This window comes from Chlorocebus sabaeus, chromosome 10 (genome assembly GCF_047675955.1).
Source record: "Chlorocebus sabaeus isolate Y175 chromosome 10, mChlSab1.0.hap1, whole genome shotgun sequence".
Lineage (NCBI taxonomy): Eukaryota > Metazoa > Chordata > Mammalia > Primates > Cercopithecidae > Chlorocebus > Chlorocebus sabaeus.
In genome coordinates, this window is record NC_132913.1 from 61,811,930 (window position 1) to 61,831,636 (window position 19,707).

At 42.7% G+C, this 19,707-nt stretch overlaps 2 protein-coding genes across 6 annotated transcripts in view; both read right to left on the reverse strand.

Moving 5' to 3' along the window:
* Positions 1 to 19,707, reverse strand: part of CIRSR (corepressor of RBPJ and splicing regulator) — a 501,165-nt gene that overhangs the window by 225,209 nt on the left and 256,249 nt on the right. The window lies entirely within an intron of this gene.
* The window catches only part of WIPF1 (WAS/WASL interacting protein family member 1), a 119,485-nt gene that overhangs the window by 24,092 nt on the left and 75,686 nt on the right, over positions 1 to 19,707 (reverse strand). For 2 of the 5 annotated variants that reach the window (XM_007965404.3, XM_073019825.1), the window contains exon 2: positions 1,923 to 2,011. In XM_007965404.3, the coding sequence (XP_007963595.2) occupies positions 1,923 to 1,973 (51 nt within the window). In that variant the 5' untranslated portion in view covers positions 1,974 to 2,011. Of the gene's footprint in view, positions 1 to 1,922; positions 2,012 to 9,710; positions 9,821 to 13,419; positions 15,168 to 17,718; positions 17,845 to 19,707 lie in introns of those variants that run through there. The other 3 variants (XM_038001909.2, XM_007965407.3, XM_007965403.3) reach the window with 3 other exon arrangements.

Sequence of the window (19,707 nt, forward strand, 5' to 3'; positions counted from 1 at the left end):
CAAGGTTTTCCAAACTTCAAGCATTCTGGTATAAGATTCATGATTTTTGTCATCTTCTCATACCACCTGTGTTATTTATTTAATATTTTTTATTAAGTCAGTTCACTATAACCCATACTTTTGGGAAATATGGATAAATGAATCCTGCTATGTTAGCCAGATTAGAAGTTCTCAAACTTATCCATGTGAAGGACCAGCGTTTTGTTTTTGTTTTGTTTTGTTTTTGAGACACAGTCTTGCTCTATCACCCAGGCTGGAGTGCAGTAGTGCAATGACAGCTCACTGTAGTCTTGACCTCCTGGGCTCAAACAATCCTCCCATCTCTGCCTCCAGAGTAGCTGGGACTACAAGCATGCACCACCATGTCTGGCTGGCTAATTAAAAAAATTTTTTTTGTAGATATGGGGGCCTTGCCATGTTGCCCAGGCTGGTTTCGAACTCCTGGGCTCAAGTTATCCTTCCACAGTGCACGCCTGGCCGAGGACCAGTCTTTTGAAAAATATTTTCATCAGCAACTGACACTTTTATAAAATAACAATGAATTATTAGAAAAACGAATTAGTTTTTTAAAAAAGACACACAACATCCAATCTTAGACAGAAAACTACTGTCAAATTGCTAGAAATGCTTCTAAATGCTTACTTTCAATTTTTGTCCTCATCACTTTGGGGACTCTTAAAAAGTAGTTGGAAGGCCACACTCTGAGTAACAATAAGCTAATTAATGGGCAGTTCTTCTCACTAGGTATCATCCTCAAATGAGTTATATAAATGCGTCTCATGGAAACCTGGGGCAAGAAACTTTCTCTCCAAGCCTCAGTTTCCCCATGTGAAAAATGGTGAAAATGAAGGAACCATCAGTGTGAGGCTCCTCCTCAGTGAAGGCTTTACAAGCTGGAGAGGGCTTTGTAACAGAGTTTATCTTGGGGCCTTTCCATATGACCAAGTGGAGGGTTGCCAAATTCCTGGAAGAGGGCACACTAACTTCCCCAAAGAGGTCTATCAAAGGAGCAGGATGAGCCAGGCACAGTGGCTCACACCTGTAATCCCAGCACTTTGGGAGGCTGAGGTAGGCGGATCAACTGAAGTCAGGAGTTCAAGACAAGCCTGGCCAACATGGTGAAACCCCATCTACACTAAAAATACAAAAATTGGCTGGGCATGGTGGTGTGTGCCTGTAGTCCCAGCTACTTGGGAAGCTGAGGCAGGAGAATCACTTGAATGGGAGGCGGAGGTTGCGGTGAGCTGAGATCATGCCACTGCACTCCAGCCTGGGTGAAAGAGCGAGACTCAAGAAAAAAAAAAAAAAAAGAAAGACCAGGATTAATCCAGTGAAGAAATTCTTTCGGGAAATAAACATCTAAATGCCTAAATGCAAGTATAGATTTAAAGGAGGATGTGAATGTGTGTGGGAGAGGTGGTGGGGCGAGATATTTGTCAAAAACAGATTGGGAAAAAGAGGGGAAAAGGCAGAAAAAAAGAAAGGAGTGAGACTGGAAGACACTTTAATGGAATGCACCGCAGGCAGAGACCTGGGTTTCTAGACTGTCCAGCCCAGAAGTTAAAGGCCAGACATTGAGTTCATCTGAATGAGAACAGTGCACACTCAGAACTGCTCCTGCAAACCCTATCTCGGGCCAGCACATTTCCCTGCACAGATGCGGCAGAAAACACCTAATCAGCCACATTCCACCCTTGTACTATCCATCACATGAGACCTTAAACAAACAAAACCCTTCGTGTTGTTTGTATTTGCTGGGTTTCAGGGTTTGGCTTACTCTGGGCACAAGGAAAGCCTGTTGTATCACATGTAAGCCAGAATGCAAACACATTTAATACAAACACATGCGTGCCAGGTTTTGGCTTCATTTGGCTTGCTTTATGCATAGAAAGTGATTGCATAGAAAGTGAGGAGACACTCACCAGTGCAAACGTCGGGGGCGGCGGGGGTGCTGGAGGGGGAGGGACGGGCATCTTGGGCAGTTATGCGTTCAACAGTCTTGCTGATAAATCTGGAAAAACAAGAATGCGATCATGTATTACATGTAATCTTAGTAATACTGTCCTAATCTGCCTTCACTTTCCCACCAAAGTGACAGCTCCACCTAGCTCAACTCTTAAAAGAGATGGGCTTATCTTTACACCTCACTGCTAAAACGTTACTGTTCTGGAAGGATCCCGGCAGGGGGGCTTCCAAGCCGAGGTGCTCGGAGAGAGTGGAGGCCACATCCAGTGCCTTACTTGGCTCCATTCCCCCACCCACCACAGCAGGCCATGACCGATCCAGGTGGGCCTGGTTAAGCAGGAAAGTCTCACACAACTGCTTGGATGTGGATATATCCTGGCCAAGTTTGACTGAAAACAAATTCACTTCAAGTGGCTTCTCCTGCTCGCTAATTTCCATGACAATCCTTTCTTGCTCTCCCACCCCTCTGGCTTTCTCCTCCCATTCTTCCTGACATTCGCCCAAGTCTGTGTGTGTACTGCAGGAATATGAAGATGAATCTACTCCTAGTCCTGCCCTCAAAGTTCCTAGTCCTCCAGGGAGAGGACACGGAGAATGTAAGGTGGAAAGCGGGGAGCAGCAGGTAAATCGGGGTGGACGTGTGGGGGTCAACCTTACGTTTGGAGCACTCAAAGACCAGCCATCCCTATCTCTGTGCTCCTTAGCATTTCCTCAGAGGATGTAAGTACAAACAGAGGGGGCACGAGAAGTCAGACCTAGGACTCCCAGGCTGTTTACTAGAAATGCACTTCATTTAGAAGAGACTGTCTTACCTTTGTTTGGGTAAAAAATTATATACAAAGAAAATAAGAAAGAAGAGCCTTTCTGCAGAGTGTGCTTGCTCTGAGAACAAAGGGAAGGCCAGATTCCATAGCTGGGTAGGAGAGTTTAGGGACCCCAGGTAGGTTAGGGGGCAGGGCGGAGAGGGCAGCCTGGCAAACACCAGGGCCAGGAGAGACGATGGCCAGGAAGTGCCTGGGGAGTTACACCAGTCAGGAGCCCTCTCCCCATTTCCTCCAATCCTTCCAGTCCTGTTCCTTCGCCTCACTAGAACCCCTGCTCCCTCTGCCCTGTCTAGGACAACGCCTCACCCACTGTTCTCATCCCTAAGTAATGCCAGCTTCTCCCGCTCCATCCTTGCTACACAAACTGGTCCTGGATGGGCAGTGTGGGCATCACCCAGGAGCTGTTAGAAATGTCAACTCCCAGTCCCTTTTGCCCCCAACTGAATTCGTTTCAGCATTTTAACAAGATCCCTGGGTGATTCATATGCACTAAAGCCCAACTGTAGAGTTCGAGCCTGAAACCAGTGGGCAGTCTGGGACACCAGCCACCTGAATAACATTATTTCCACAGGACATGTGTCCCAAATTTTAAACTGCAGAATTATGTTTCTTTTAAAAAATTTTTAAATTTTATTTACTTATTTATTTTTTTGAGATGAGGTCTTGCTCTGTCACCCAGGCTGGAGTGCAGTGGCAAAATCATAGCTTACTATGCCTCAAACTGATGGGCCTAAGCAATCCTCCTGCCTCAACCTCCTGAGTTAACCTTCTGAGTAGCTTAGCTAGGACTGCAGGCATATGCCACCGTGCCCAGTATTTATTTTTATCTTTTATTTCTGTTGTGATGGGGTCTTGCTATGTTGCTCAGGCTAGTCTTGAACTCCTGGCCTCATGCGATCTTCTTGCCTTAGCTTCCCATAGTGCTGGATTACAGGTGTGAGCCACTTTTTAAAAAGCCAGGCTTTTTAAACTCTCAATAGTCTCTTAACTGCAGAAAACAATTTCTTAGAATTTAAAATATTCATTTAGTTCAACCACTACAAGTTAATGTAGAAAACTGAAACCTAAACAAATACTTCCTATTGAGATAATGCTAGATGGCTTGCTTTCTGTGAACAGAAATGGACTGGAGAAGCTAAAACAGACACTGCTGGACTTGTCACAGCTGCTGGGAAACAAGAATTAAGACAGTTCACAAAAGTCCCATTCAAAGTGGGCTGTCTAGAAAATGAAAATTTTAAATTCCACAGCAGCAACAGCAGCTCTCATGTATGGAGAATCTGCTGGATCCAGGGCTCTATCCTTGCATGGTCTCTGACTCCTAAGACACCAGAAGCCAGCATAGCTGTGCTCATTTGATAGACTCAAAGAAATTAAGTCACTCCCTAAAATACCCTGAAGCAATTCATTCAGTCATGTCCTTTTGGTTCCTGCTCTTCTGCTGGATAACACTGCCTCACACTCACTGCTGTTTTAATGATCTAATAAGCACTTTCAGGCAGGCAAATTAGTGCCACAGCTCACCTGTTAACTAGGCTGGAATCTGTTTTCAGTAAGAGACTGTCTCAGGCAAGGATTCTTTTAAAGTATGTTTCTTAAATTGCTCTTTCTGGCATGACACCAATTAGTCACCCAGAGGGTCACGTGGGCACTGTGAGCAGGACTGGGTGCCTGTGTTAGGGCATCCTCTGTCAAGGGGCATCTCCAGCAGCACATTCAGAGGCCTTGGAGTCAGACGTCTCCTCCAGGAGGAATGATAGGGATCTGAAACTGAATTTAGGCCTGACTACTGCAAAAAAAGCTGGAGCCAAATCAGTGGTATGACCAGAGCTGGGAAAGGCTTACCAAGGAAGGGGGATAGCCTGGTCTGCCTGGTGGGCCCAAGAGATGGGCTCTGGGAACAGTGCATCCATGTGCTTGGTCGATGAAAAATCCCTCAAGCCTATTTTGTCTGATTCCATGTTCACTAACTAACTTTCCGTCATCCTGTGATCCTACTATCTAGGAAGGAGTGGATATTCTGGTCAACTAACAGGAACCTCTTAGGGGTGTGGTTGTCATGAGTTCGGCTCTCATAGCAGAGATCAAATTGAACTTCTGTCCTGCACAGCTTAGGGGCCAGACTGTGGAATGGGAGACCCTTTCAGGGGCTGCCACCCTGAAAGACCTCCTTAATTATTTTACAATTCTCTGTTGCTGCTGTTTTAGTAATGTCTGTGCACTAACTGACTTATATATTAACTTCTGGATGACAACTTCAGGGAGGGCTGTGCTAACTTCAGGGTCCAGAGGGCTGGTGTGGGAGAAACAGCAACAGTCATGGCTGGGGCCAGGGCCAAGGCCAGATTGCAGAAATTAGCGGCAAAACCAAGGTTCAGAGAACAAGATGCTATTTAAAGGGTCTGGGATATTGTAGTCTTCCCTTCCTGGCCACTTCAGACGGACAGTGGGGAGAGGGTCTATGAGTGAGCGCTCTCACTTTTTAGAGGGTGGTGCAGAACTAAGTGCTCTTTCTTCTCCTCTGTAGACTTCTGTTTGCACGGCTTGCTTTCCCTGGCCCCATCTCTCAGTCCCCTCCAGATTAACTGTCCCTTTCCAATCTCAGTGGTAACACAAAAGAGGGAGGCTGCCATGTCCTCTCTCCTCCTTTTTAGCTGAACATCTGCTGGGCATGGTCTGGACTTCTCCAGGCTGGGGCCTCAAGGGAAGTGTGTGAGAAACCCGACTCCAGTACTGCCACCTCACTCAGCCCCTGGATCAAAGACGACTAAGCTCATGTGCCCCAACACTGGGCCCACCGGCCACGCCAGGCCCACTTCTTGGCTGTCTTTCCACCAGCCTATGGACTCCACGGGGTCTTGCCAATACCTGGCACAAAGTAGGGTTCTTACTAAATATATATGCAGTGAAAGAACTGTGTATCACACAAGCCAAGTGCTTGCCACTGGAAGGGGCTCCCAGCATCACCCCAGTGCACTGTGAGATCCAGGTAAAAGAGTCCGCCCTATTTCAGAGGGGCTTGCTAGTGTTACATACTGGGACTTACTTTCCTGGCAGCCTCCAACTTCTCCAGAGAAGTAGAATCCCAAGGCCTTGGGATAGGAGGGCTTCCCTCCTCTCATGGACTTGACAGCCCATATCAGAGCCAGAGCCAGATCTTACTGAAGGCCTTGGCCCTAGAGCACGGATCTTAACAGACCAGGCATTTCTGCCTGGATCCTTACACCCACAGTCTGTAGATAGAATTCAAGGGTTCATAAACTTGGATGAAAAAAAAGTACATATTATTTCTACTAAGCACTAACTGAAATGTAGCATTTCCTTTGATTATGAATGTAGGCCACAAACCACAGTATCTGATATTCTTTCACCAATAGTTTTCACATGATATTTTCACATCATATTACAACTACACATCAACAATTTTCAACATTCTGGCAACGTTTAAATCTGTTGCTAAGTCTTGTTGTTTAAACCATTAATAAAGAAGTACATATTTTAATAAAGTAGTTTCCTTTGTAATTCTCTGTATTTTATTTTATGCATTTAAACACAGACACAAAAGGGGCCCTTTGGGACTGTGAGTGGTGACTTATACCTGTAATCCCAACACTTTGGGAGGTCAAGGTGGAAGGACTGCTTCAGCCCAGGAGTTTAAGACCAGCTTGGGCTACAAAACGAGCCCTTTATCTCTAAAATTAAATTAAATTAATTAAATTTAAAAAAAGGAGTCTTTTGGGCTTCACCAGTGGGTTTATAGAATGAAAAAGGGAGAACATGAGACCCTGGTCAGGCAAATTTGGTTCTGAATCCTTGCTCTGCCACCTGGCAGATTCAGATGGGAATCTGTTTTTCCCATCTGTTAAATGGGAAGTTGCTGAGCAGATTAAATGAAATGGTGTGTGCAAGGCTTTCAGCGTGGCCTGGGGGAGCAAAGCCGTCAGTGGACAGGGCTGAGATCTGTCCTTTGGAGGGTGAGGATGGGTCCTTCTGGTACAAGCTGCTGAGTGCCTGGCAGAGGAGGGATGGACCTGGAGGCTAGTCTGAGGGGCCGCAGCTTTGCTCAGTGGCTGTGGGTGGATCTGCCTGGGTGGGAATGAGGCCGACTGATGACTGGGCTTCCCAGCATTTGGTTCTTCCCTTGGAGATGGGAGCATGGCAGGAAAGGCAGCTGACTCGGGTGCAGGAGAGGCCTGAGAAGAAGGGAAAGGACTCAGCAGTAGTTTCCCCAGTGTGGTCAGTCATCTCCTGCGTCAGAATCTGCTGTGCCCGTGTCCAGCTTCCCAAACTAGTTGGAGTCTCGGCAGTGTCGGATCACATGCCTCCCCACTTGCTGGGCCTTGCCCTCCCACCCTAACCCAGGCAATGAACTTTAAAGAAGACACACTTTTCACAATTAATTTCTTTTTAAGAATAATTTCAATGTTTAAGTAACTTTCATGATAGAGAGAAAAGCCCGACTTTCTAAAATCTTTACTTGGTGTGTTGACTCCTATGTACACAAAGAAAACCCAAAGGATAGAAAAGGCTTTTGTTTTCACATACAGTATTATGGTCTGAACTATGTCCCCTGCAAACTGATATGCTGAATTTCCAACCCTCAGGACCTCAGAAGGCAACTGTATTTGGAGATAGGGTCTTTAAAGAGGTGATTAGGCTAAAATGGGTGAGATCTTAATCCAGTTTGACTGGTGTCCTCATACAAAGAGGAAAAGACATCAGGCATGTGCTCACACAGAGGAAAGTCTTCAAGTAAAGACGCAGTGAGAAGGCGGCTATGTGCAAACCAAGGAGAGAGGCTTCAGAAGACACCATACCTGCCTACATCTTGATCTTGGACTTCCAGCTTCCAGAGCTGGGAGAAAACAAATTTCTGGTATTTGATCTACTGAAGCTGTAGTATTTTATTATGGCAGTCCTAGCAAATTAATATTTAACACTCACATTTAGACAACATTCACTGATCCCAGATCAGCCAGGGCATCTTGTAGCCTGGACCCACTTGTTAAACATGCAAGGAGCACTGTGAGAGAAAGAGAACTGCTTGGCCCACTCCCCACCAGTACAGGGGACACATTCTCCTCAATGGCATGGCCAACTAGAGGTCAACCACAGCTCACAGTTCAGTCCAGACGTGCCCCAGGAAACTCATGGTTTCGTCTTCAATGTGCTTATCTAGGAAAGCAGAATCATCCCTGAATGTAAAATGATTGCCTTCCTTGGGATCAAGAAAATGGGGTAGTTATTTAAATAAACTGTTTCTTAGTTTCACAGCCAACTTAAAATTCATTCTAGATTGCACTGCCTAGGGCCCACACTACAGAATGACATGAGGTGGGGAGTGATTCCTAATAGTCCCCCAGTGAACACAGTTGACAGTCCTTCAAAGGCTGGTCTCTAATCCCACGTGGGCAGGGGTTCCATTAGAGAAGATGAGAAGCAGCTTTATCCAATTACGTTTATCATTAATTTGGACTATTCAAAAATATAAAGCATTTTGCTCTATAAATGTTGCTAAAAGTAACCCTTAAATACTATCATACCTAAAATGAATGGTGGAAAATTAAACTTTTTTCCCCCAAAAGATTGAATCGATAGAGGAATATTTTATTTGCTGGGGGTGGGGGAGGGTATCAGAAATAATATAACTGGACAGATTAAAAAATCCAACTGCTCTCTTGCCCTCATTATTTTCTATTTTTATTTACATTTATTTATTTATTTTTTGAGACAGAGTCTGGCTCTGTTGCCCAGGCTGGAGTGCAGTGGTGCGGTCTTGGCTCACTGCAACCTCCACCTCCTGGGTTCCAACAATTCTCCTGCCTCAGCCTCCCAAGTAGCTGGGACTACAGGCTCGTGCCACCACACTTGGCTAATTTTTGGTAGAGACGGGGTTTCACCATGTTGGCCAGGCTGGTCTGGAACTCCTGGCCTCAAGCGATCCACCCACATCAGCCTCCCAAAGTGTTATGATAACAGGCATGAGCCACCATGCCTGGACTCATTTATATTTTACTTTATATATAATGCTCTTAACTCATTTTCATCTATGTATTTCTTGAGTGCTTTTGGCTTCTTCAGGTTAGTTTTTTGTTTGTTGTTGTTTTCTTCAAGATTTCTTTTTCTCCTTTTGTATTGTAGAGAATACAAAAATATACAAAGATGAAAAAAAAGTACTGAAGTTGTATTTAACCACTAAAGGAAGCACTGAATAATAATTAATTTTTAGGTGAAAAAGGGTTGGGGGTCATAACCAGAGGTAACTCTTTGTTATTTTGATACATGTCCTTCCAGCTTATAAGTACATGTACAGCTCTCTCTCCCCTTCCCTTTCTCTCTCTGTGTCACACATATACATATACACACAATTGTTTGACCAAAAAATATTAACAGAACAAAATTGATAATACATGTAATGCAAAAGTGTTTTCCTGAGAAAAGGTTTTTAAATTCATATTGAGTTATTACAACCATAAAAAATAACTGCAAGGGCATTCATTACAAAGACAGTGAATCCACTCCAAGTCACCCTGCAAAAATAAAATCATCGAGCAAACTCAAATTGCTGCTAAGATGGTGAATTTTAAAAAGCATGTCGTTTTGGGATTCCTACTCAACTATTCTTGATTCTATTCTTTAGAGACTCCTCCATGATGCAAACTTAGCTGGATGTATTTAAGATCTGAAAACCATTAGAACTAATTAAGATGAATTTGGCTTTGTTCTTCAACTTCCTGTAAAAAATGCTCAACAGGAAAATTGATGCTCACAGTAAACCACAGTCATCCTGTTTCTTTAACACAATCTTTTCACAGCTGCAGTTGCCTGGAGTTTCTATTTTATGTCACGAGTCACTGTGCAACAGCTCTACCGTCCCTTCCCCCCACCATGTGGTCTGGCCATTTTAGAAACTTTCAATACCTTTGCAGAAAGGTTCGTTTCTGTTATTGCTACTCTTCCTCTCTCCAAGCTGAAGGTCCTCGCTCAGAGCAATAAGGCCATGGATACAAGAGGGGAAACAGAAAAGGCAGCTGGACTCCAGAGGAAGCAAAAGGCAGAGAAGAGGAAAACAGCTTGATTAGCAAATCAGCAGCCTCACCCAGTTGGTTCTTATGCATTGTTAGTCTCCATTTGCGCTGAATGTAGAGCACAGGCTTGCCATATACAGAATCCCTCATTTCTCAGAATGTACTGCTCTTTTCTCAATCATCATTGAAAACAATTTACTTCAGGGACGTCTGATTAGGTTGTCTTCTTAATGGTAAATGTCAGTTTAAGTCTCTGCTGAACCTAGAAATGTTTCTTTTATAGGTCTTTTAGATAAGGAGGTGATTTATTTTGGCAGGGAGTAGGAAAGGTGCTTTTCAAAGAAGACATTTTGAAGCATCTCTAATGTCATTAAGACTGGCTAGGAGCTTGGACACAATTTTTACTGCAAGAGTACTGCTAGGGAAATAAAGGTTGCTATGAAATAAAATTATTTTTTAATCCACTATTATGCACATTTAATTTTAAAATTAATACAAATTCATAGACATCCAAGACCCTTTTAATAGTGAGAAAATGAAGGTGAGCTGAATGACCTGCCTACCTGTCATTATTTAACTGAAGGAAAGGGAAAGGAAACATTTTTTACTTTATCCATATAATTAAAGAGTAGCAGGTTTTCTCCCATACTTCCCATCTCTTTAAGGGGTTCAACTCTCCAAGCTAAAGTCTTTCTAAATTGCTATTACAACATTTAGTTCTACCAGAGGATTAAGATGTGCCACTGTTTCTCTTTCTCTCTCACATACACATACACATGGCATATATGTTAGCACACTTGATATAGTGTATTCATTTTATCATTGATAGTACAGCTTTATGATACAAGCAGAAGTGTCACCAAGTTTACCTCTGAAGAAGTGAAAAGACTTAGAAAGGAAAATATCTTACTTGAGATTATTAGTTTCAAAGATATTTACTGTTGCTGTGACATTTAAAGCAAAACATTTGTACTCAGATTCCCAAGGCCGGAAAAGCACCTCAAGAAATCATACTGGCTGGGTGTTGTAGCTAATGCCTAGAATCCCAGCACTTTGGGAGGCCAGGGTAGGAAGATCGCTTGAGCCTAAGAGTTTGAGACCACCCTGGGCAAACATAGTGGGACCCTCATCTCTACAAAAAAAAAAAAATCTAAAATTAACTGGGCATGGTGGTACACATCTTAGTTCCAGCTACTTGGGAGGCTGAGGTGGGAGGACTGCTTGACTCCAGGAGTTTGAGGGTGCAGTGAGCTCTGATCATGCCATTGCACTCCAGTGTGGATGACAGAGCAAAACCCTGTCTCAAAAAAAAAAAAAAAAACAGAAAAGAAAAATCATACAATTTATAATGTTGCTTCCAAGCTGCACTTGCGAAAAAAAGCTCTTACAATTCAGATAACTTCCTCCACATTTAGTTGTTAGGTGGCCTTGGATAAATTACTTAGCTTATCTAAGTCCGGTTTTCAAAATAATAGCACTTACTTAATAGGGTTATTCAAGAGTTAAATGAGGGAGTGCTTAATAAGTATTAGCCATTTTCAAAAACCAAATAAGCAAAGGTGAAGAACCTAACACAGAACAAGTGGTCAGTAAATATTACAGTCTTTCCCCCTATTTAACCACGAGAAAGAGAAACCGTGAGCTGATTTAAATCAGCCTACGTGTGTACACCCATGCAAACTTCTGTATTACAAGTGAATGGTGAAGGAAGATGTGTATAAAGTGCATTTCAAATTTCTCAGAAAAGCATACTGATTAAGGCATTCCTTATTCTAGTATTTTTTTACAGTTTTAATTTTCAGGACAGACAGAGGTATTTATGGCAGTCCAGGAGAAATGCTTTTTTCAACAACAAGCACATGTTTAACAATTTGAACAAAATGAGTCAAACCTTAAAGCAGAAATATATCACAATTTAAATAGCCAGAAACTTCCAAAGTAAATGATGTGTGTTCATAAAATGTTAAGAAGGCTTCAAAAGGTCATAAAACTTAAAGGGTTCAGGAATTCGGTATCACTTCATCTTACATTTTAGGTAGGTTGGGGAGCTTCCAGCCTACAGGCCAGATTTAGAATCTGATCAGATCTGAAGTTGCTGCTTGACCCCAGGAACTAATTTTCACCACAGGGAGTTCTCTGAATATTTCAGTCCACCCAGAGTATGTGTAACCCTTAAAAGGTTAGATATTAGAGTAGTTGAAGCGCTATGAGCAAATAGCCCATGAATAAACTTTTCAAAGAGCAATAGAAAACCTGACTTCGTGAAAAATGACTTTTAGGTAAGTCATTTAACGACCTTAGACCTATAAAAGGAAGAGTTCTCACATGATGATATTCCAGTTCAGAAGCAACAAAGCTTGATAAAGTCAACACATAGCACTGTAGTCCAAATGAATTGTAAGAGTATGATTTCTACACAGATTAACCTCAAAACCTTTCCCCAGTTTCTCATCTTCCTCGCTCACTATCCTGTCCTATTCTTTCCCCAGTCTTTCAACTTTCTCTCTACCAAGTTGTCTTACTTTGCTTAGTAAGAATCTTTCAGGAGCCTTTTCATTTACCACCTCTCCATTCTCTACTACATATACTAGGTATGCCATTAAATTATTTAAAAGAACTTGCATGCTTGTAATCCCATCACTTTGGGAGGCTGAGGTGGGCGGATCACTTGAGGTCAGGAGTTTGAGACCAGCCTGACCAACATGGTGAAACCCCGTCTCTACTAAAAATACAAAACAAAAAAACCAAAAACCTTGTACTTAGTGACTAAAGTTGTATGTGCCTTCTGAGTTTTGCAAAGCTTTATTTTATATTTCTCCACGGGGAGAAAGGAACATAAGTCAAGTTGTTTTTTCCTACATATTCTAGAAAAAAGTTTTTTTAACCTAAAAAGTTTCCTTAGTTCTGCTCTGTAAGTCTCTTGAGTATATGGCTTGAAATTTTAAAAATCACAATATTTTATGCCAAAACATTAATCATATTTAACATAAAGTTATAATTAATGCTACAGAATTTGATTTGCGATAGTAATTGTACACACACTGTTATAACAGGAATAGACTTATTCTAAAAGACAAATCATATTCTAAAAGACTCTGCTAAGAAATGGTTTAGTTTGAGTTTTGAACTTAAATAGCACATCGGCAGCAACAGAACTGCCAACAGCTTAGTTCCATGGTATTTTTGTTTGAAGCTTCCAATGGCTCCTTGAACTTTAAAGCACTTATTGTTACTGGCCACACCAAAGATTCAAAGGCAGTTGTGTGGACAACTGTATCATATACCAAAAGGATATATTTACTGACATAAGTCTCCAATTTAAATGGGAAAATAAATTCCTGTGGATCCAAACTTGTCCAGTGGTCAAGAAAAATTCTATTGAAGATCTTGCTTACATTTTGGCTCAAAGCATAAGTTATGAATCATTCACAATCACCATAGTGGTGAAACTAGCATTCTGAGCAACAGGAATAGCTCACGTGGTGTTCCACAGAAAAATTAAACAACTTTATCTCGACATACTATGGTCCATTAAAAGCCATTTAGTTCTTCCCTGTAGCTGATAAAGGAAATAAACTTAGTTTGAATATAATTTTTCTTACCGTTAAAGGGTACTGCAGGGAGCCATGGTCAGGGACACAGGCAGACAGAGGGCCAGCAGGACAGAAGCCAAGAGAGAATACTGTCCCTGAAAAAGGTATCATCTTCTAACGCAAGTGTGAGGTCATTTTTGGACAGCCATTTTGGACAAGCTCTGGCCTCTTGTTAAATGTGACATACTGAGTCAGAGGCAGACGTCCTTCTGCGGTTATTCGCTTCCTGTCTGATTAATTTGTTGTTTGTTCCTTCCTCCTTTGCTGCAGAAAAAGAAACTAGATTGGTTTTGCTTAAGAAGCAAGCAAGAAAAAAACCCTAAATTTAAAAAAATTAAATGTTTCTCCTCCCCACAAGGTGTAATACACAGCTATTTGGTACAGTGACAAGAGGGGATGAGCACCTCCACTCCGTGAAGAGTCCAACTTTATTCTAGATATTCTCACAAAAATAACTGTTCATGGAACTTGAGATTCCTTTAGGAAAATTATATTTGAAAGTATCACTGTAAATACTGACTATTCCATTAAGTAATAGGGAAAAGAGTCACTCAAGAAAGAAAAGCTCTTACCTACCTTACCTTATCTCTTCATTAGGCTAAGGGCTTCTCTCATTTACAGGGCATTCAAATGTGTGGGGAGAAAGTTACAAATGCAGGTGAAGAGAGCAGGTCAGGTGTATGAAGGCAAATGAGGTTCTTTTTTTGGTTTTGTTTTATTTCTTTCTTTTTTTTTTTTTTTTTAGAGACAGAGTCTTGCTGTCACTTAGGCTGGAGTGCAGTGGCATAATCATAGCTCCCTGTGGCCCCTCCTGGGTTCAAGTGATCCTCCAGCCTCAGCCTCCTGAGTAGTTGACACTACAGGCATATGCTACTGCACCTGGCTAATTTATTTTATTTTTATATTTGGTAGAGATGGGATCTTGCTTTGTTGCCCAACCTGGTCTTACACTCCTAGCTTCAAAGTGATCCTTCCATCTTAGCTTCCCAACCTGCTGGGATTACAGGCTTGAGCTACCATACCTGGCAGCAAATGAGTTTTGAAACGTGATTTTGGTGCCCAAGTCAGGGTAAATGATATGCAGCTTAATTCAGCTGCAGATCCATAGCTTTCTATGCCAAAATGTTTCTGTCCCCCACACTTAATGGGGTAACAGTAACTCTCCTAGAAGATGTTTGACAAAAGCATAGAGATAAAGAGGGCAGAAGGAAGAAAGTCAGATTTCTCATTATTAAAGAACTCAAGAGGTGAATGGCAATGGAATACATGTAGAAATCATTTTATCAAAACCTTCAGTTACGTATAGAACGATCTGAAAATGCTCATAATTTTTTCTTAACTCATCTTAAAGGTTCAGACTTACATTTGCAACACGTAGCATATAACTCTGAAAAAACAGTAACAGTGGAAGAATTAAAAAGAGAGGCATAGTTCAGAAACTAGCTTCACTGTAAAATCTGAATGTTGGGTCCTGATTCTGCTGGGATCAGAGGCCAGAGGCATGAAAAGAACACACGTTGTCCAACACTGCCTTACCTGTAAAGTGATAGAACTGGGCCAGATGAGTAATTTTCAACTCAGGTAGCTGTTGGGGGTGGAGAGCAGTGAGTGGGAATGGTGGGGGCAGGGGTCTGTAGCACTCAGTGGGTGGGGCCCGGAATGTGAAATTTCCTATGGTGCTTATGACAGTCCCACCCAAAATACCAGAAGTGCTCCTACTGGAGAGTACTGGGATAGATGGTGTCTAAGGATCTTTTTTTTTTTTTTTTTTTTTTTTTTTTTTTTTTTTTTTTTGAGACGGAGTCTTGCTCTGTCGCCCAGGCTGGAGTGCAGTGGCCGGATCTCAGCTCACTGCAAGCTCCGCCTCCTGGGTTTACGCCATTCTCCTGCCTCAGCCTCCCGAGTAGTTGGGACTACAGGCGCCCGCCACCTCGCCCGGCTAGTTTTTTGTATTTTTTAGTAGAGATGGGGTTTCACCGTGTTAGCCAGGATGGTCTCGATCTCCTGACCTCGTGATCCGCCCGTCTCGGCCTCCCAAAGTGCTGGGATTACAGGCTTGAGCCACCGCGCCCGGCCCTAAGGATCTTTTAAACTCAAAATTCCCTGAGATAGGAGTCTAACTGCATGAGCAGATTCATGATGCCAGGCCGTGGGCACAGTTCCTGGAGTGGTATATCCAAGAATAAGTGACTGAGAGTCCTCTGCTTTGCCTGGAGCCCCTTGAAGGCAGAGACTGCCTCTTGTCTCACTCTGGCCTGGTGTCCACCTGTGACTTAACACACGAATAAATACCTGCAGGCGTGGGACTGGACAGAGGCGGAGGCCTGCAGCAATCAGCACTTCCCCTGATACAAACCCTCAGGAAAACAGAAAACTTGATCAACTATTAAGTAAACGCCTGAGTGAATCTTTGAAGAAGTCTAATTATAGTTGGGTCTAAAAAAAGAACACAGGCAATATGACAATTTCTCTATATATTTACAGAATTATTTTGAAGTTCTCTAAGTAAGACACCCCAAACACACACACACACACTCTCTCTCTCTCTCTCAAGCTATCTATCTCTCTATCTCTCTCAGTACACATACCATTCATGGCTATTTCCATCCCTTAGGGGAGTGGTCCCTAACCTTTTTGGCACCAGGGACCGGTTTTGTGGAAGACAATTTTTCCACGGAGTGGAGGCAGGGGGTGGGGATGGTTTCGGGATGAAACTGCTCCACCTCAGATCATCAGGTGTTAGATTCTCAGAAGGAGCTCGCATGCACAGTTCACTTTAGGGTTCTTGCTCCTCTAAAAATCTAACGCCGCAGCTGATCTGACAGGAGGCAGAGCTCAGGAGGGAACGCTGGCTCACCAGCTGCTCACTTCCTGCTGTGTGGCCTGGTTCCTAACGGGCCATAGACTGGTTGGGGACCCCTGCCTTAGGAAAAGCTCACTTAGAAGGGAGTATGTCACCTAGAAGGCTGCAGTTCCCAAGACACGCAAGGGAGTAGTTGTGTAGTTTGAGTCTATTCCTACAATCAACTTTGGACACATTTATCAGGTGTCTACTATGCACAATAGGACATAAATTAGATAATGTTCCTCCCCTACTTAAAACCCTCCAATGACTTCTCATTTCATTTAAAAAGTCCAAACCCTTAGGTCCACAGGGACCCACAAGATCTGGCCCCTCCTTAACTCTCTGCCTTCATCTCAAGTAATACTCTGCCTTGCTAATTTACCTTCCACACCTTTCTGTTCCTTAAATGCACCAAGCTCATTTGCATCTTGGGGCCTTTTACTTGTAAGCCTGGTACTCTCCCCTGGTACACTCATCTTTTGGTTCCTTTTTATTCTTCAAATGTCAGCAAAAATGCTCTCCCTCATGACCCATTTCTGCTCCCGTTTTCTTTTATGTATAGCACACATCACCACTTGACACTGTCTTATTTATGTTTATTTACTTGTATGTCTCTCCCTACTAGAATTCAAGCTCTATGAGAGCAGGGACCTTGTCCCATCTTGTTTCTGCTGTTGCTGTAGCATCTAATGCTGCACCTCACACCTGGTAGGTGTTTGAAAATAAGTGTTTGTTGAATGAAAAAGAAAATCAATGTTTCTTACAAATTCTACTATAGCATAATGTTCCTTTTTTTTTTTTTTTTTTTTTTTTTTGAGACAGAGTCTTACTCTGTTGCCTAGGCTGGAGTTCAGTGGCATGACCTTGGTTCATTGCAATCTTCACCTCCCAGGTTCAAGTGATTCTCATGTCTCGGCCTCTCTAGCTGGGACTACAGGCATGCACCACCACACCTGGCTAATCTTTTTGTATTTTTAGTAGAGACAGGGTTTCGCCACGTTGGCCAGGCTGGTCTCGAACTCCTGGCCTCAAGTGATCCATCCACTTCAGCCTCCCAAAGTAATGGGATTATAGGCGTGAACCACCACGCTGCCCAGCATAATATTCCTTTAAAAGCTTAAGACTGTTCCCCCTGAAATAGTAAAAAACAAATGCCAAGACTAGACTTAAGCCTTCTTGGGAGAAGCTGTTAAAGGGAAATTTTCCAGAGAAAAGGTCAGTAGGTAAAACCCTTGGCCCATCAGTGGGCTTGGCAATGCAGGCAGAGTCTTATGCAGTGCAGGTGGCTTATGCCATTGGGCAATGCGAAGAGAAAAATGGATTAAGAAAATTGAAAACAATTAGAACAACCAATCAGAAAGGAAGGGGAGGAAATAAAAAGGTAAAGGAAATAAGGCAAGAAAAGCTGGAGATGGGGAGAGATCATGTGGTGGGTAGGGGAGAGCTCCAACCACACTGCTGACCTCAGAGGCTTTGGAAGCCACTTCTGCAGTGGATGACCCACAGGTGCTGGATGTAACAGTGCTGTCTGGTCTTCCTCAGTGAAGTGGAGTTCTCAGATCAGTGTCAGCTTTTCCAGCAGTCACATTCTTTAAAAAGAAAAGAACTTTAAGGCTGCAGGAGACTTGTAGAGATCAAAGTCTACATCACCACTTACAGAGGAAGAAACAGGGTTACAGAGAAGGTAGGCATCCTGCCCATGTCACACAGCTGGCAGCAGCAGAGCAGTGGCCAAAGCCTGGGCTCCACTCCACTGTCCAGTGCCATTAATGTCTTCAGCCTCATTTCAGGTTCAGGTGATACCACCTACCTCCTTTCTGTAAGTATAAGAAGAGGCAGAAGAAAGAGGGTGGAAAGAAAGGCTGTGATGTGGATGGGAGAGGTTGTTATACTATAACCAAAGGCCTGAGATAAGTAGATTGAAAGCCTGGATGAATAAGGACAATCACAATTCTGGACTTAAAGAGAATTCTAAATGCATATCTCTTTCTCATTTAATATACATCAGTCTGAGCTTAATGACAGAGTAAAACAATAACCAGTAGGCTTGCAGACCAATCACATAAAGAATCCTCCATATTAATCTATAGAAATAAAAAGTCAAGAGCAGGCAGAAGATTATAAAACAATAATGTAGGTCTCGCCAGTGTGGAAAAAGTGCTGAAGAATCACAGCCAACAACTCTCCTACGGTGGCCCCCAATCAACATGGACTGAATCAGTGCAACAGTGGCATGTGTAAAATATGGCAACATAAGTTTTTAATAATTCTGGTTTTTCAAGTTGCATTTCCATGACTACCTGTTATGGTGCAGTATTTGCCCCAGTAGTGGAAAGGTGTTTTATAATATTGCATTCCTCAGTTCTAAAACTTACATTATTCCTTCTTAGACTGCAGAATGACACCTTATAGATTTTTAGGGTGAAAAAGAAACACTACCAGATTAAACATATGCATTAGCTGTAAGAATCTATTTTCGAATGTTAAAATAATGGGAATTATTTGATTTAAAAGAGCAGAAACAAAGGAATAATCCTCTCTACCATATAATTATCAGTATAGCTACGCAGAGGGTTGATCATTTAAAAATCATCTCAGAAACATAGAGAAATTAAAAACAAACCTTTTAGTATTCTGTGCCCTGTTAATATAAATTGACATAATCTTACTGGGGGAAAAGTCTGCAGTGTATTCCGTTGCGTTTCGGCAGCTCAGCAACCATTCCCCCTACTTATAATCATGTCCATTTGTTTGTGTGGAGAATCATCCCCCGCTCACTCTCAAAACATGTGCATCCAGAGGCATTCACTCCCACTCCAGACAGAGGAAAAGCATGTGATTCAAGACTGGCTCATCAGAGCCTTGCATTCATTTGGCCCTAGAGACTTCTGGTGATGGCTTGTGATCATCAGAATCAAGGAAACTTGTAGCCTGAGGCGAGCTCTATCCCTGAGGGATGAGGCTGAACCAGATCTGTGAGGATGTAGGGAATAGGCCTGTTGCACTCATCCTTTGACCACATGGGGTCTAAAACCAAGACCAACAAAATGGGAATTGGAAGACGGAGAAAAACCAAGTGCTGGTGTTGTTGGTTGAGCCCTGAATCTATCTATAACTGAAGATGGCCTTTTTCTAGACCTTTAATTTATATTAGCAAATAAATTCTCTGTTTTATTTAAGCTGGTACGGTCACGTTTTCTATCATTAGCAATACAAAGACTCTTAAGTGATATAGGAATTGGTACTAGAAGTGAGTGTTGAATGTGACTAAGCCTAAAATGTGCAACTGGCTGATTGAAGGTTCGGGAAGGCTAGCACAGGCTGGCCTGGACTGGAAAGTTGGCAGTCCTTGTTAACTGACAACAAAATAGCTAGTTATGCTGCCACCTATTGACTCCTTGGTCTAAGACAGGGGCCTACTCATGGTACACCATTAAAGGATTCACTAGAAA